Source organism: Nerophis ophidion, linkage group LG19, assembly GCF_033978795.1.
Source record: "Nerophis ophidion isolate RoL-2023_Sa linkage group LG19, RoL_Noph_v1.0, whole genome shotgun sequence".
Lineage (NCBI taxonomy): Eukaryota > Metazoa > Chordata > Actinopteri > Syngnathiformes > Syngnathidae > Nerophis > Nerophis ophidion.
The window spans coordinates 39009590-39026598 of NC_084629.1; the positions used below are offsets into that span (position 1 = coordinate 39009590).

General features: G+C 45.3%; 1 protein-coding gene across 2 annotated transcripts in view; it reads right to left on the bottom strand.

Moving 5' to 3' along the window:
* The window catches only part of LOC133538365 (putative sodium-coupled neutral amino acid transporter 11), a 37626-nt gene extending 33120 nt beyond the window's left edge, over positions 1 to 4506 (bottom strand). For both annotated transcript variants that reach the window (XM_061879947.1, XM_061879946.1), the window contains exon 1: positions 4213 to 4506. In XM_061879947.1, coding sequence (XP_061735931.1) covers positions 4213 to 4330 — 118 coding nt within the window. In that variant the 5' untranslated portion in view covers positions 4331 to 4506. The remainder of the gene's footprint in view (positions 1 to 4212) is intronic.
* Between the last annotated feature and the right edge of the window lie 12503 nt (positions 4507 to 17009).

Genomic DNA, 17009 nt, shown 5'->3' on the forward strand with positions numbered 1-17009 from the left:
ATGGGCTCAGGAACACTTCAGAAAACCACTGTCACTAAATACAGTTCGTCGTTACATCTGTAAGTACAAGTTAAAGCTCTACTATGCAAAGCGAAAGCCATTTATCAACAACATCCAGAAACGCCGCCGGCTTCTCTGGGCCCGAGATCATCTAAGATGGACTGATGCACAGTGGAAAAGTGTTCCGTGGTTTGACGAGTCCACATTTCAAATTGTTTCTGGAAATATTCAACATTGTGTCATCCGGACCAAAGGGGAAGTGAACCATCAGACTGTTATCGACGCAAAGTTGAAAAGCCAGCATATGTGATGGTATGGGGGTGCATTAGTGCCCAAGGCATGGGTAACTTACACATCTGTGAAGGCACCATTAATGCTGAAAGGTACATACAGGGTTTGGAACAACATTTGCTGCCATTTAAGCGCCGTCTTTTTCATGGACGCCCCTGCTTATTTCAGCAAGACAATGCCAAGCCACATTCAGCATGTGTTACAACAGCGTGGCTTCATAAAAAAAAAAAAGTGTGGGTACTTTCCTGGCCCCCCTGCAGTCCAGACCTGTCTCCCATGGAAAATGTGTGGCGCATTATGAAACCTAAAATACGACAGCGGAGACCCCGGACTGTTGAAGGACTGAAGCTCTACATAAAACAAGAATGGGAAAGAATTCCACTTTCAAAGCTTCAACAATTAGTTTCCTCAGTTCCCAAACGTTTATGGAAGAAAAGGTGATGTAACACACTGGTGAACATGCCCTTTCCCAACTACATTGTATTCCGTTTATATTTACATCTAACACAATTTCCCAACTCATATGGAAAAAGGGTTTGTATTATTGGTTTATTAGGTATCATATTTTATTGTATGATCCTGTAACTACTTGGTATCGGATCAATTCCTTAATGTGGGGTATCATCCAAAACTAATGTCAAGTATGAAAGAAGAGAAGAATAAGTGATTATTACATTTGAACAGAAGTGTAGATAGAACATGTTGAAACAGAAAAAAGCGCGACACCTACCCTTTACATCAGTATTGTCTAACCATAATATTATTGGCTTATTAGGTATTAAATTTTATTGTATGATCCTGTAACTACTTGGTATCGGATCGATACCTAAATGTGTGGTATCATCCAAAATTTATGTCAAGTATGAAAGAAGAGAAGAATAAGTGATTATTACATTTGATCAGAAATGAAAATCAAACATGTTAAAAGAGATAACAGCGCGACACCTACTATTTACATCTGAATTGGTTTATTATGTATTACATTTTATTGTATGATCCTGCAACTACTTGGTATCGGATCGCTACCTAAATGCGTGGTATCATCCAAAATTAATGGAAAGTATGAAAGAAGAGAAGAATAAGTGATTATTACATTTTAACATAAGTGTAGATAGAATGTGTTAAAACAGAAAATAAGCAGATATTAACAGTAAATGAACAAGTAGATGAATAATCAATTTTTTACAGTTTGTCCCTCATAATGTGTACAAAATAATAGGTGTATAAATGACACAATGTGTTACTGCAGACTAATTAAGAGTCTTTGTTTGTTTACTTACTACTAAAAGACAAGTTGTCTCGTACGTTCAACATTTTATTCAAGGACTAAATTGGCAAACTGTCTGCAGTGATCACTTTGTAGAATGTTTGAAGGGCCAATTTAGGGCCAATTCAGGCAAATTAGGCCAATTAGGACCAACTTTGTTTGTTTACTTACTACTAAAAGACAAGTTGTCTAGTATGTTCAACATTTTATTCAAGGACTAAATTGGCAAACTGTCTGCAGTGATCACTTTTTAAAATGTTTGAAGGGCCAATTTAGGGCCAATTTAGGCAAATTAGGCCAATTAGGACCAACTTTGTTTGTTTACTTACTACTAAAAGACAAGTTGTCTAGTATGTTCAACATTTTATTCAAGGACTAAATTGGCAAACTGTCTGCAGTGATCACTTTGTAAAATGTTTGAAGGGCCAATTTAGGGCCAACTTAGGCAAATTAGGGCCAATTTAGGCAAATTAGGCCAATTAGGACCAACTTTGTTTGTTTACTTACTACTAAAAGACAAGTTGTCTAGTATGTTCAACATTTTATTCAAGGACTAAATTGGCAAACTGTCTACAGTGATCACTTTGCAAAATGTTTGAAGGGCCAATTTAGGGCCATTTTAGGCAAATTAGGGCCAATTTAGGCAAATTAGGCCAATTAGGACCGACTTTGTTTGTTTACTTACTACTAAAAGACAAGTTGTCTAGTATGATCAACATTTTATTCAAGGACTAAATTGGCAAACAACTGTCTGCAGTGATAACTTTGCAAAATGTTTGAAGGGCCAATTTAGGCAAATTAGGGGCAAATTAGGCCAATTGGGACCAACTTTGTTTGTTTACCTACTACTAAAAGACAAGTTGTCTAGTATGTTCAACATGTTATTAAAGGACTAAATTGGCAAACAACTGTCTGCAGTGATCACTTTGCAAAATGTTTGAAGGGCCAATTTAGGGCCAATTTAGGCAAATTAGGCCAATTAGGACCAACTTTGTTTGTTTACTTACTACTAAAAGACAAGTTGTCTAGTATGTTCAACATTTTATTAAAGGACTAAATTGGCAAACAACTGTCTGCAGTGATCACTTTGCAAAATGTTTGAAGGGCCAATTTAGGGCCAATTTAGGAAAATTAGGGCCAATTTAGGCAAATTAGGCCAATTAGGACCAACTTTGTTTGTTTACTTACTACTAAAACACAAGTTGTTTAGTATGTTCAACATTTTATTGAAGGACTAAATTGGCAAACAACTGTCTGCAGTGATCACTTTGCAAAATGTTTGAAGGGCCAATTTAGGGCCAATTTAGGCAAATTAGGCCAATTAGGACCAACTTTGTTTGTTTACTTACTACTAAAAGACAAGTTGTCTAGTATGTTCAACATTTTATTCAAGGACTAAATTGGCAAACTGTCTGCAGTGATCACTTTGCAAAATGTTTGAAGGGCCAATTTAGGGCCAATTTAGGCAAATTAGGGCCAATTTAGGCAAATTAGGCCAATTAGGACCAACTTTGATTGTTTACTCACTACTAAAAGACAAGTTGTCTAGTATGTTCAACATTTTATTAAAGGACTAAATTGACGAACAACTGTCTGCATTGATCACTTTGGAAAATGTTTGAAGGGCCAATTTAGGGCCAATTTAGGCCAATTAGGGCCAATTTAGGCAAATGAGGCCAAATAGGACCAAATTTGTTTGTTTACTTACTACTAAAAGACAAGTTGTCTAGTATGTTCAACATTTTATTAAAGGACTAAATTGGCAAACAACTGTCTGCAGTGATCACTTTGCAAAATGTTTGAAGGGCCAATTTAGGGCCAACTTAGGCAAATTAGGGCCAATTTCGTCAAATTAGGCCAATCAGGACCAACTTTGTTTGTTTACTTACTACTAAAAGACAAGTTGTCTAGTATGTTCAACATTCTATTCAAGGACTAAATTGGCAAACAACTGACTGCAGTGATCACTTTGCAAAATGTTTGAAGGGCCAATTTAGGGCCAATTTAGGCAGATTAGGAACAACTTTGTTTCTTTACTTACTACTAAAAGACAAGTTGTCTAGTATGTTCAACATTTTATTAAAGGACTAAATTGGCAAACAACTGTCTGCAGTGATCACTTTGCAAAATGTTTGAAGGGCCAGTTTAGGGCCAATTTAGGCAAATTAGGCCAATTAGGACCAACTTTGTTTGTTTACATACTACTAAAAGACAAGTTGTCTAGTATGTTCAACATTTTATTCAAGGACTAAATTGGCAAACAACTGTCTGCAGTGATCACTTTGCAAAATGTTTGAAGGGCCAGTTTAGGGCCAATTTAGGCAAATTAGGCCAATTAGGACCAACTTTGTTTGTTTACTTACTACTAAAAGACAAGTTGTCTCGTATGTTCAACACTTTTTTTAAGGACTAAATGACAAAAATGAACATAAGTTTCATGTACACTAACATGTTTTGTTCCTATAATGACAATAATGACAGTTTTTGTGGTCCCCTATATTTAGAAAAGTATTGAATTACATTTTGGTACCGGTACCACAATATTGGTATGGGGACAGCCCTACAAGGTACTAAAAATACACACGGGTGTGAAAGAAAGAACCATAGGAGGTAAGCAGATATTTTGCATTTCAAGTTAAAACAAGCCCACATACCTATTATACCAGATCCTATGATGGAATTAACAAAATTAAAGCATGCAGATAACATGGAATATATTCCTTCCTTGGCATTTTTTTCCAAAGGCATCAAAGTGCTGAGTTGTTGGTCCATCTGGCGAGTAAGAAGAGTGAGTTGTTGTCAGGTCTACCTGCTGCGCCGTTGGGAATGTGCCGGGATGTGCTTAGTCCTTGTCTCAGTCCGACCGGCGTGGAAATGTCCCCTTTTAAGTCACCTCCAAAGTCCCGCAACAACACCCCTCTGCTTCTTGGAAGTGGAGACACACTCCCGACAGGATGGCAAGTCAGCAGCCTGTTTTTTTGGTGTTTTTTTCTGCAGCCCATGAAAACAATGACGCTGTTGTGAACTCAACAAAGGCTGTTCCAGGTCAGCAACAGGGAAATCTTTGCTCCAAAGCAGGGACCCGTGAGACAAAGGCCAAGTGTTCCCCACTCAGAGAGTTCATATTTGAAAACTAAATGAGGATCAACTCTTTGTTTTGCTGCTGCAAAAAATGCTACACTTCAACCATCCATCTTCTTCCACTTGTCCTGAGCAGGGAAGCTCAGACTTCCCTCTCCCAGACACTTGGTCCAGCTCATCCCAGGGGATCCTGAGGCATTCCCAGGCCAGCCTGGAGACAGAGTCTTCCCAAGGTGTCCTGTGTCTTCTCCTACCGGTCGGACGTGCCCGAAACATCTCCCTAGTGAGGCATTCGGGTGGCATCCTGACCAGATGCCTGAACCACCTCATCTGGCTCCTCTCCACGTGGAAGATCAGCAACCTTACTTTGAGCTCCTCCCGGGGGATCCCGAGGAGGCCAGCCGGGAGAAAGAGTCTTCCCAACATGTCTTGGGTATTTTCCTACCGGTCGGACGTGGCCTAAACACCTCCCTAGGGAGGTGTTCGGGTGGCATCCTGACCAGATGCACCAACCACCTCATCTGGCTCCTCTCCAGGTGGAAGATCAGCAACCTTACTTCGAGCTCCTCCCGGGGGATACCGAGCCATTCCCCGGCCAGCTGGGAGACATAGTCTTCCCATTGTGTCCTGGGTCTTCTCCGTGGCCTCCTACCGGTCAGACGTGCCCGAAACATCTCCCTAGGGAGGCATTCGGGTGGCATCCTGACCAGATGCCTGAACCACCTCATCTGGCTCCTCTCCACGTGGAAGATCAGCAACCTTACTTTGAGCTCCTCCCGGGGGAACCCGAGGAGGCCAGCCGGGAGACAGAGTCTTCCCAACATGTCTTGGGTCTTTTCCTACCGGTCGGACGTGCCCTAAACACCTCCCTCGGGAGGCAGTCTGGTGGCATCCTGACCAGATGCCTGGACCACCTCATCTGGCTCCTCTCCAGGTGGAAGATCAGCAACCTTACTTTGAGCTCCTCCCGGGGGATCCAGAAGAGGCCAGCCGGGAGACAGAGTCTTCCCAACATGTCTTGGGTCTTTTCCTACCGGTCGGACGTGCCCTAAACACCTCCCTAGGGAGGTGTTTCGGTTGGCATCCTGACCAGATGCCTGAACCACCTCATCTGGCTCCTCTCCTCGTGGATGATCAGCAACTCTACTTTGAGCTCCTCCCGGGGGATCCCGAGGAGGCCAGCCGGGTGACAGAGTCTTCCCAAGGTGTCCTGTGTCTTCTCCTATCCGTCGGACATGCCCTAAACACCTCGAGGTGTTCGGTTGGCATTCTGACCAGATGCACCAACCACCTCATCTGGCTCCTCTCCAGGTGGAAGATCAGCAACCTTACTTCGAGCTCCTTCCGGGGGATCCTGAGGAGGCCAGCCGGGAGACAGAGTCTTCCCAACATGTCTTGGGTCTTTTCTTACCGGTCGGACGTGCCCTAAACACCTCCCTAGGGAGGTGTTCGGTTGGCATCCTGACCAGATGCCTGAACCACCTCATCTGGCTCCTCTCCACGTAGAAGATCAGCAACCTTAGTTTGAGCTCCTCCCGGGGGATCCCGAGGAGGCCAGCCGGGAGAAAGACTCTTCCCAAAATGTCTTGGGTCTTTTCCTACCGGTCGGACGTGCCCTAAACACCTCCCTATGGAGGTGTTCGGTTGGCATTCTGACCAGATGCCTGAACCACCTCATCTGGCTCCTCTCCAGGTGGAAGATCAGCAACCATACTTCGAGCTCCTCCCGGGGGATACCGAGGCATTCCCCGGCCAGCTGGGAGACATAGTCTTCCCATTGTGTCCTGGGTCTTCCCCGTGGCCTCTTTCCGGTCGGACGTGCCCGAGACATCTCCCTAGTGAGGCATTCGGGTGGCATCCTGACCAGATGCCTGGACCACCTCATCTGGCCCCTCTCCACGTGGAAAATCAGCAACCTTACTTTGAGCTCCTCCCGGGGGATCCCGAGGAGGCCAGCCGGGAGAAAGAGTCTTCCCAAAATGTCTTGGGTCTTTTCCTTCCGGTCGGACGTGCCCTAAACACCTCCCTAGGGAGGTGTTCGGTTGGCATCCTGACCAGATGCACCAACCACCTCATCTGGCTCCTCTCCAGGTGGAAGATCAGCAACCATACTTCGAGCTCCTCCCGGGGGATCCCGAGGTGTTCCCAGGCCTGCCGGGAGACATAGTCTTCCCATTGTGTCCTGGGTCTTCCCCGTGGCGTCCTACCAGTCGGACGTGCCCGAAACATCTCCCTAGGGAGGCATTCGGGTGGCATCCTGACCAGATGCCTGAACCACCTCATCTGGCTCCTCTCCACGTAGAAGATCAGCAACCTTAGTTTGAGCTCCTCCCGGGGGATCCCGAGGAGGCCAGCCGGGAGAAAGACTCTTCCCAAAATGTCTTGGGTCTTTTCCTACCGGTCGGACGTGCCCTAAACACCTCCCTAGGGAGGTGTTCGGTTGGCATTCTGACCAGATGCCTGAACCACCTCATCTGGCTCCTCTCCAGGTGGAAGATCAGCAACCATACTTCGAGCTCCTCCCGGGGGATACCGAGGCAATTCCCCGGCCAGCTGGGAGACATAGTCTTCCCATTGTGTCCTGGGTCTTCCCCGTGGCCTCTTTCCGGTCGGACGTGCCCGAGACATCTCCCTAGTGAGGCATTCGGGTGGCATCCTGACCAGATGCCTGGACCACCTCATCTGGCCCCTCTCCACGTGGAAAATCAGCAACCTTACTTTGAGCTCCTCCCGGGGGATCCCGAGGAGGCCAGCCGGGAGAAAGAGTCTTCCCAAAATGTCTTGGGTCTTTTCTTTCCGGTCGGACGTGCCCTAAACACCTCCCTAGGGAGGTGTTCGGTTGGCATCCTGACCAGATGCACCAACCACCTCATCTGGCTCCTCTCCAGGTGGAAGATCAGCAACCATACTTCGAGCTCCTCCCGGGGGATCCCGAGGTGTTCCCAGGCCTGCCGGGAGACATAGTCTTCCCATTGTGTCCTGGGTCTTCCCCGTGGCGTCCTACCAGTCGGACGTGCCCGAAACATCTCCCTAGTGAGGCGTTCGGGTGGCATCCTGACCAGATGCCTGAACCACCTCATCTGGCTCCTCTCCATGTGAAGGAACTTTGAGCCCCTCCCGGATGACAGAGCTTCTCACCCTATCTCATTTGGGCCGCTTGTACCCGTGATCTTGTCCTTTCGGTCATAACCCAAAGCTCATGACCATAGGTGAGGATGGGAACGTAGATCGACACTTCAACCAAACAAAGTTTATTCATATAGCCGGGTCCCGACCTTGAACAGCTAGTGCCTCATCTGTGGTCACCTGGTAACCTCTCCACGCAGGACTGAGGGGCAAAGAAGGAAAGAGAGATGGCAGATCAACTGATGTAAAAAGTATATTTAAAGGCTAGAGTATACAAATTAGTTTTTAGATGGGACTTAAGTGCTTCTACTGAGGTAGCATCTCTAACTGTCACTGCTGTGCCAGCAACTTGAGGGTTCCAGGCTTGATCCCCGCTTCCGCCATCCTAGTCGCTGCCGTTGTGTCCTTGGGCAAGGCACTTTACCCACCAGCTCCCAGTGACACCCACACTGGTTTAAATGTAACCTAGATAATGGATTTCACTATGTAAAAACACAATATAAATATAATTCACTTTACTTCACTAGAACATTCCAGAGTACTGAAGCCCCAATAGAAAATGCTCTATAGCCCGCGGACCCTTTTTGGGCTCTGGGAATCACTGATAAGCCGGAGTTCTTAGAAGGCAGATTTCTGGCCAGGACTTACGCAAGATAGCATTCACTTAAGATGTGAAAAATAGAAACATTTGTTTCCTGTAGGAAAAGGGTTAGGGTCAGAATTCAGGGTTAGGGTTTGGGTTATAGGAGGTTTGTGCCACTCTCAGAACTGCGTCTCTTTTGCAGTTAGGGGTCAGGGGTGGACTAAAGACATCTCCCTGTTGGCCATGTGGGTTTTTATCCCAAACATTTCCCTTTTTGAGGAAGGCCCCAAAAAGATCCCTCCTGGCCATGAAAGCTGCAGATCATGGGTCTGAGACTCTGCCTACTCCCAGAAAAGTGGGCTCGGGCTTTCCAATGGTGCCAAGGGCGTGAGGGCTGCAGCAGGTGGGTCTTGTGGCGTAATGACCAAAAGGTTTCCTGGGTGGCCTTTTGGTCCGGGGTACACATTACGTGGAGGGTGTATCAGTCCATGGCCGAGGGTGTGTCAGTCCATGGCAGAGGGTGTGTTAGTCCATGGCAGAGGGTTTGTCAGTTCATGGTAGAGGGTGTGTCAGTCCATGGCAGAGAGTGTGTCAGTCCATGGTGGAGGGTGTGTCAGTCCATGGTGGAGGGTGTGTCAGTCCATGGTGGAGGGTGTCAGTCCATGGTAGAGGGTGTGTCAGTCAATGATGGAGGGTGTGTCAGTTGATGGTGCAGGGTGTGTCAGTCCATGGTGGAGGGTGTGTCAGTCCATGGTAGAGGGTGTGTCAGTCAATGATGGAGGGTGTGTCAGTTGATGGTGCAGGGTGTGTCAGTCCATGGTGGAGGGTGTGTCAGTCAATGGCGGCGGGTGTGTCAGTCGATGATAGAGGGGGTGTCAGTTGATGGTGGAGGGTGTGTCAGTCGATGATAGAGGGGGTGTCAGTTGATGGTGGAGGGTGTGTCAGTCCATGGCAGAAGGTGTGTCAGTTGATGATGAAGGGTGTGTCAGTTCATGATGAAGGGTGTGTGAGTTGATGGCGCAGGGTGTGTCAGTCCATGGCGGAGGGTGTGTCAGTCCATGGTGGAGGGTGTGTCATTCCATGGTGGAGGGTGTGTCAGTCCATGGCCGAGGGTGTGTCAGTCCATGGCCGAGGGTGTGTCAGTCCATGGCAGAGGGTGTGTCAGTCCATGGTGGAGGGTGTGTCAGTCCATGGCCGAGGGTGTGTCAGTCCATGGCAGAGGGTGTGTCAGTCCATGGTGGAGGGTGTGTCAGTCCATGGCCGAGGGTGTGTCAGTCCATGGCAGAGGGTGTATCAGTCCATCGCGGAAGGTATGTCAGTCCATGGTGGAGGGTGCCTCAGTCCATGGCAGAGGGTGTGTCAGTCCATGGCAGAGGGTGTATCAGTCTGTGGTGGGGGGTGTGTCAGTCCATGGTGGAGGGTGTGTCAGTACATGGTGGAGGGTGTGTCAGTCCATGGTGGAGGGTGTGTCAGTCTATGATGGAGGGTGTGTCAGTCGAGGGTGCAGGGTGTGTCAGTCCATGGTGGAGGGTGTGTCAGTCAATGGCGGAGGGTGTGTCAGTCGATGATAGAGGGTGTGTCAGTCGATGGCGGAGGGTGTGTCAGTCGATGGTGCAGGGTGTCAGTCCATGGCGGAGGGTGTGTCAGTCTATGTTGGAGGGTGTGTCAGTCCATGGTGGAGGGTGTGTCAGTCCATGGCGGAGGGTGTGTCAGTCCATGGTGGAGGGTGTTTCAGTCGATGATGGAGGGTGTGTCTGTAGATGGTGCAGGGTGTCTCAGTCGATGATGGAGGGTGTGTCAGTCCATGGTGGAGGGTGTGTCAGTCCATTGTGAAGACATGACTTTGGTCAGTTGATTGACATTCACGGCACCCAAGGGTCTTGTGAGATGACACTGGCTGCTCATTATTAAGAAAAAACGACCGACAGAAAGTGGAGTAACCCTGCTTTTACTCATATACAATCCAATCAAAATGCAGTTTTTCACTTCTTAATTTCCACAGTACGGATAAGGAACACGGCATACATCCCTAAATATGAATGAATGGTAAACATCATATATACATAGGTATATAAAACCGGAGTCAATGAAGAGAACGTTGTTGTAAGCTTGACCATTTACTTGTGACATTTCTTCATAGACATGACGGTGAAAAAGTGAAGGGATACAAACATACTTATTGCCTCTGTACATGATTGTCTACTGTGACTTACAAAGCTTAACTGCAATGTCCCACAATGTCCAGCAGAGGGAGACCCTCGTCTGCCTAAATGACCTGAACACCATCCATCCATTTTACTTCCGCTTATCCGAGGTCGGCTAGCGAGAAGCCCAGACTTCCCTCTCCCCAGCCACTTGGTCCAGCTACTCCCGGGAGATCCCGAAGTGTTCCCAGGCCAGCCGGGAGACGTAGTCTTCCCAACGTGTCCTGGGTCTTCCCCGTGGGTTTCTACCGGTCGGACGTGCCCTAAACACTTCCCTAGGGAGGCGTTCAGGTGGCATCCTGACCAGATGCCCGAACCACCTCATCTGGCTCCTCTCCATGTGGACGAACTTTGAGTTCCTCCCGGATGACAGAACTTCTCACCCTATCTCTAAGGGAGAGACCCAAACTTATTTCAGCCGCTTGAACCCGTGATCTTGTCCTTTCAGTCATAACCCAAAGCTCATGACCATAGGTGAGGATGGGAGCGTAGATGGACCAGTAAATTGAGAGCTTTGCCTTCCGGCTCAGCTCCTTCTTCACCACAACGGATCGATACAGTGTCCACATTACTGAAGACGCCGCACCGATCTGACCGTCCACTCTTCCCTCACTCGTGAACAAGACTCTGAGGTACTTCAACTCCTCAGTCTTTGGAGGTGGGAGGGGCCTATCCCCAGGTGCATGTCTTTGGAGGTGGGAGGGGCCTATCCCCAGGTACATGCCTTTGGAGGTGGGAGGGGCCTATCCCCAGGTGCATGTCTTTGGAGGTTGGAGGGGCCTATCCCCAGGTGCGTGTCTTTGGAGGTGGGAGGGGCCTATCCCCAGGTGCGTGTCTTTGGAGGTAGGAGGGGCCTATCCCCAGGTGCATGTCTTTGGAGGTGGGAGGGACCTATCCCCAGGTGCATGTCTTTAGAGGTGGGAGGGGCCTATCCCCAGGTGCATGTCTTTGGAGGTTGGAGGGGCCTGTCCCCAGGTGTATGTCTTTGGAGGTGGGAGGGGCCTATCCCCAGGTGCATGCCTTTGGAGGTGGGAGGGGCCTATCCCCAGGTGCATGCCTTTGGAGGTGGGAGGGGCCTATCCCCAGGTGCATGTCTTTGGAGGTGGGGGGGACCAATTCCCAGGTGCATGTCTTTGGAGGTGGGAGGGGCCTATTCCTAGGTGCATGTCTTTGGAGGTGGGAGGGGCCTATCCCCAGGTGCGTGTCTTTGGAGGTTGGAGGGGCCTATCCCCAGGTGCGTGTCTTTGGAGGTGGGAGGGGCCTATCCCCAGGTGCATGTCTTTGGATGTGGGAGGAAGCCGGAGTACACGGAGGGAACCCACGCAGTCACGAGGAGACCATGCAAACTCCACACAGAAAGATCCCGAGCCCGGAATTGAACCCAGAACTACTCATGACCTTCGTATTGTGAGGCAGACGCACTAACCCCTCCCCCACCATGCTGCCCTTGTTAATGTGTATATATATATATATATATATATGATTTTTTTTTCTTCATTAAATGTGAGAATATAGATTGCAAAACACTTTATTGTTTTCAACTCTTAACTGAACACTTGAGTCAAATTTCTAGGTCGCATTTGCTTTTATTTTGAAGTAACATCCTGTGTTTTGGCGAATAATCTGTGCTTTTATTTGGAAGGAACATCCCGCTTTCCTGCAGAAACGGAAGCTCATTTGTTACTTTGTTCTGGTTTTGATTTGTGGCACTGTGTTTTGATGCATAATCTGTGCTTTTATTTTGAAGGAACATCCTGTTTTCCGGTGGAATTGCAAGCTGTTTTGTTGTGGTTTTGATTTGTGGCACTCTGTTTTGACAAATAAACTGTGCTTTTATTTTGAAGTAACATCCTGTTGTCCGGCTCAACTAAAAATTACTTTGTTGTCTTGATATGCGGCACTGTGTTTTGTCGTATGATCTTTGCTTTTATTTTGAAGTAACTTCCCGTTTTCCTGCAGAACCGGAAGCTGCTTTGTTACTTTGTTCTGGTTTTGATTTGTGGCACTTTGTTTTGGCGCATAATCTGTGCTTTTATTTTGAAGTAACATCCTGTTTTCCAGCACAACTATAAGCTGCGCTGTTTTGATTTGTGGCATTGTGTTTTGGCGCATATCTGTGCTTTTATTTTGAAGGAACATCCCGTTTTCCTGCAGAAACGGAAACTGCTTTGGTACTTTGTTCTGGTTTTGATTTGTGGCCCTGTGTTTTGGCATATATTTTTTGCTTTTATTTTGAAGTAACGTCCTGTTTTCCGGCGCAATTGCAAACTGTTTTGTTCTGGCTTTGATTTGTGGCACTCTGTTTTGATGCATAATCTCTGCTTTTACTTTGAAGGAACATCCTGTTTTCCTCCAGAACCAAAATATGTTTTTTTACTTTGTTCTGGTTTTGATTCGTGGCACTGTGTTTTGGCACACAAACTGTGCTTTTATTTTGAAGTAACATCCTGTTTTCCAGCTCAACTAAAAGCTGCGCTGTTTTGATTTGTGGCACTGTGTTTTGACGCATAAACTGCACCTTTATTTTGAAGTAACATCCTGTTTTCTTGCAGAACTGGAAGCTGCTTTGTTACTTTGTTCTGGTTTTGATTTTGTGGCGCTGTGTTTTGGCGCATAATCTGTGATTTTATTTTGTAGTAACATCCTGCTTTCCAGCTCAACTAAAAGCTGCTTTGTTGTTTTGGTTTGCAGCATTGTGTTTTGGCACACAAACTGTGCTTTTATTTTGAAGTAACATCCTGTTTTCCGGCCCAATTGCAAGCTGTTTTGTTCTGGTTTTGATTTGTGGCACTCCGTTTTGACAAATAAACTGTGCTTTTACTTTGAAGTAACATCCTGTTGTAAAATTGCTTTGTTGTTTTGATAGCGGCACTGTGTTTTGTCGTATAGTCTGTGCTTTTATATTGAAGTAATTTCCCGTTTTCCTGCAGAACCGGAAGCTGCTTTGTTACTTTGTTCCGGTTTTGATTTGTGGCACTGTGTTTTGATGCATAACATGTGCTTTTATTTTGAAGGAACATCCTGTTTTCCTGCAGAACCAAAATATGTTTTTTTACTTTTTTCTGGTTTTGATTTGTGGCACTGTGTTTTGGCACACAAACTGTGCTTTTATTTTGAAGTAACATCCTTTTTTCCAGCTCAACTAAAAGCTGCGCTGTTTTGATTTGTGGCACTGTGTTTTGTCGTATAATCTGTACTTTTATTTTGAAGTAACTTCCCGTTTTCCTGCAGAACCGGAAGCTGCTTTGTTCTGGTTTTGATTTGTGGCACTGTGTTTTGATGCATAATCTCTGCTTTTATTTTGAAGGAACATCCTGTTTTCCTGTGGAACCCAAATATGTTTTTTTACTTGGTTCTGGTTTTGATTCGTGGCACTGTGTTTTGGCACACAAACTGCGCTTTTATTTTGAAGTAACATCCTTTTTTCCAGCTCAACTAAAAGCTGGGCTGTTTTGATTTGTGGCACTTTGTTTTGACGCATAAACTGTACCTTTATTTTGAAGTAACATCCTGTTTTCCTGCAGAACTGGAAGCTGCTTCGTTACTTTGTTCTGGTTTTGATTTTGTGGCGCTGTGTTTTGGCGCATAATCTGTGATTTTATTTTGTAGTAACATCCTGCTTTCCAGCTCAACTAAAAGCTGCTTTGTTGTTTTGGTTTTGCAGCATTGTGTTTTGGCACACAAACTGTGCTTTTATTTTGAAGTAACATCCTGTTTTCTGGCGCAATTGCAAGCTGTTTTGTTCTGGTTTTGATTTGTGGCACTCCGTTTTGACAAATAAACTGTGCTTTTACTTTGAAGTAACATCCTGTTGTAAAAATTGCTTTGTTGTTTTGATAGCGGCACTGTGTTTTGTCGTATAATCTGTGCTTTTATTTTGAAGTAACTTCCCGTTTTCCTGCTGAACCGGACGGAAGCTGCTTTGTTACTTTGTTCTGGTTTTGATTTGTGGCACTGTGTTTTGATGCATAATCTCTGCTTTTATTTTGAAGGAACATCCTGTTTTCCTGCAGAACCAAAATATATTTTTTTACTTTGTTCTGGTTTTGATTCGTGGCACTGTGTTTTGGCACACAAACTGTGCTTTTATTTTGAAGTAACATCCTGTTTTCCAGCTCAACTAAAAGCTGCGATGTTTTTATTTGTGGCACTTTGTTTTGACTCATAAACTTTACCTTTATTTTGAAGTAACATCCTGTTTTCCTGCAGAACTGGAAGCTGCTTCGTTACTTTGTTCTGGTTTTGATTTTGTGGCGCTGTGTTTTGGCGCATAATCTGTGATTTTATTTTGTAGTAACATCCTGCTTTCCAGCTCAACTAAAAGCTGCTTTGTTGTTTGGGTTTGCAGCATTGTGTTTTGGCACACAAACTGTGCTTTTATTTTGAAGTAACATCCTGTTTTCTACCTCAACTAAAAGCTGCGCTGCTTTTATTTGTGGCACTGTGTTTTGACGCATAAACTGTACCTTCATTTTGAAGTAACATCCTGTTTTCCTTTGTTACTTTGTTCTGGTTCTGATTTTGTGGCGCTGTGTTTTGTCGCGTGATCTGTGCTTTTATTTTGAAGTAACATCGATTTTCCCGTGTAACCGGAAGCTTCTTTTGTCAGAAGTGCTACTGACAGTTAATTTATGTTTGGGTTTTCCTGTGTTCAGAATCACTTCCTGTCCTGGTGCTCTTGTTTTGACAGTGTTTCCTGCTTTGTGTCTGTGTTTTGCAGCACCTTTACTTCCTGTCCCATGTCCTGTCAGCACACCTGCTCCTCCTTTAATTACTTCTATTGACTTCCAGCTGCTCCCTCCTTCAGTCTTGGATCGCCGATTGGTGTCGACCGAGTGTCCTGTTTTGGTTCCACGCCTCTTTCAAAGTAATACATTGTCTCTTACTTGCCATTCTCTGCATCCTGGGGTCACGCACAAACAACGCTCACTGCACCATGACATCTTTTCTGCTGCTTTCTTCCACTTTTGATATGTGGTTTGGCGCACAAACTGTGCTTTTATTTTGAAGTAACATCCTGTTTTCCGGCACAATTACAAGCTGCTTTGCTGCTTTTCTGATTTTGTTGTTTTGATATGTGGCATTGTGTTTTGCGCACAATCTGTGCTTTTATTTTGAAGTAACATTCTGTTTTCCTGCAAATCAGGAAGCTGCTTTGTTCTGGTTTTGTATTGTAGCACTGTGTTTTGGCGCACCAACTGGGCTTTTATTTTGCAGTAACATCCTGTTTCCCGGCTCGACTAAAAGCTGTTTTGTTGTGGTTTCGATGTTGTTTTGGATCAAAAAACTTACTTTTATTTTGAAGTGACATCCTGTTTTCCCCCTCAACTACTAGCTGCTTAGCTGCTTTGTTCTGGTATCGATTTATGTGGCATTGTGTTTTGGTGCAAAAAATGTGCTTTTATTTTGAAGTAATATCCTGTTTTCCGCCACAACTACAAGCTGCTTTGCTGATTTGTTGTTTTGTTGTTTTGTTATGTGGTATTGTGTTTTGGCGCACAATCTGTGCTTTTATTTTGAAGTAACATCCTGTTTTCCTGCAGAAGAGGAAGCTGCTTTGTTCTTGTTTTGATTTGAGGCACTGTGTTTTGGTGCACCAACTGTGCTTTTATTTTGAAGTAACATCCTGTTTTCCTGCAGAAGAGGAAGCTGCTTTGTTCGTGTTTTGATTTGTGGCACTGTGTTTTGGTGCACCAACTGTGCTTTTATTTTGAAGTAACATCCTGTTTTCCAGCTAGACTAAAAGCTGTTTTGTTTTGGTTTCGATGTTGTTTTGGCGCAAAACACGTGCTTTTATTTTGAAGTGAAATCCTGTTTTCCGCCGCAACTACTAGCTGCTTAGCTGCTTTGTTCTGGTATCGATTTATGTGGCACTGTGTTTTGGCGCAAAAAACGTGCTTTTATTTTGAAGTGACATCCTATTTTCCGCCACAACTACAAGCTGCTTTGCTGCTTTTCTGATGTGATGTTTTGATATGTGGCATTGTGTTTTGGCGCACAATCTGTGCTTTTATTTTGAAGTAACATCCTGTTTTCCTGCAGAAGAGGAAGCTGCTTTGTTCTTGTTTTGATTTGAGGCACTGTGTTTTGGTGCACCAACTGTGCTTTTATTTTGAAGTAACATCCTGTTTTCCTGCAGAACAGGAAGCTGCTTAATTCTGGTTTTAATTTGAGGCACTGTAATTTGGCACACAAACTGTGCTTTTATTTTGAAGTAGCATCCTATTTTCCGGCTTAACTAAAAGCTGTTTTGTTGTGGTTTCTAAGTTGTTTTGGTGCAAAAAACGTGCTTTTATTTTGAAGTAACATCCTCTTTTCCTCCACAACTACAAGCTGCTTTGCTGCTTTTCTGATTTTGTTGTTTTGATATGTGGCATTGTGTTTTGGCGCACAATCTGTGCTTTTATTTTGAAGTAACATCCTGTTTTCCTGCAAATCAGGAAGCTGCTTTGTTCTG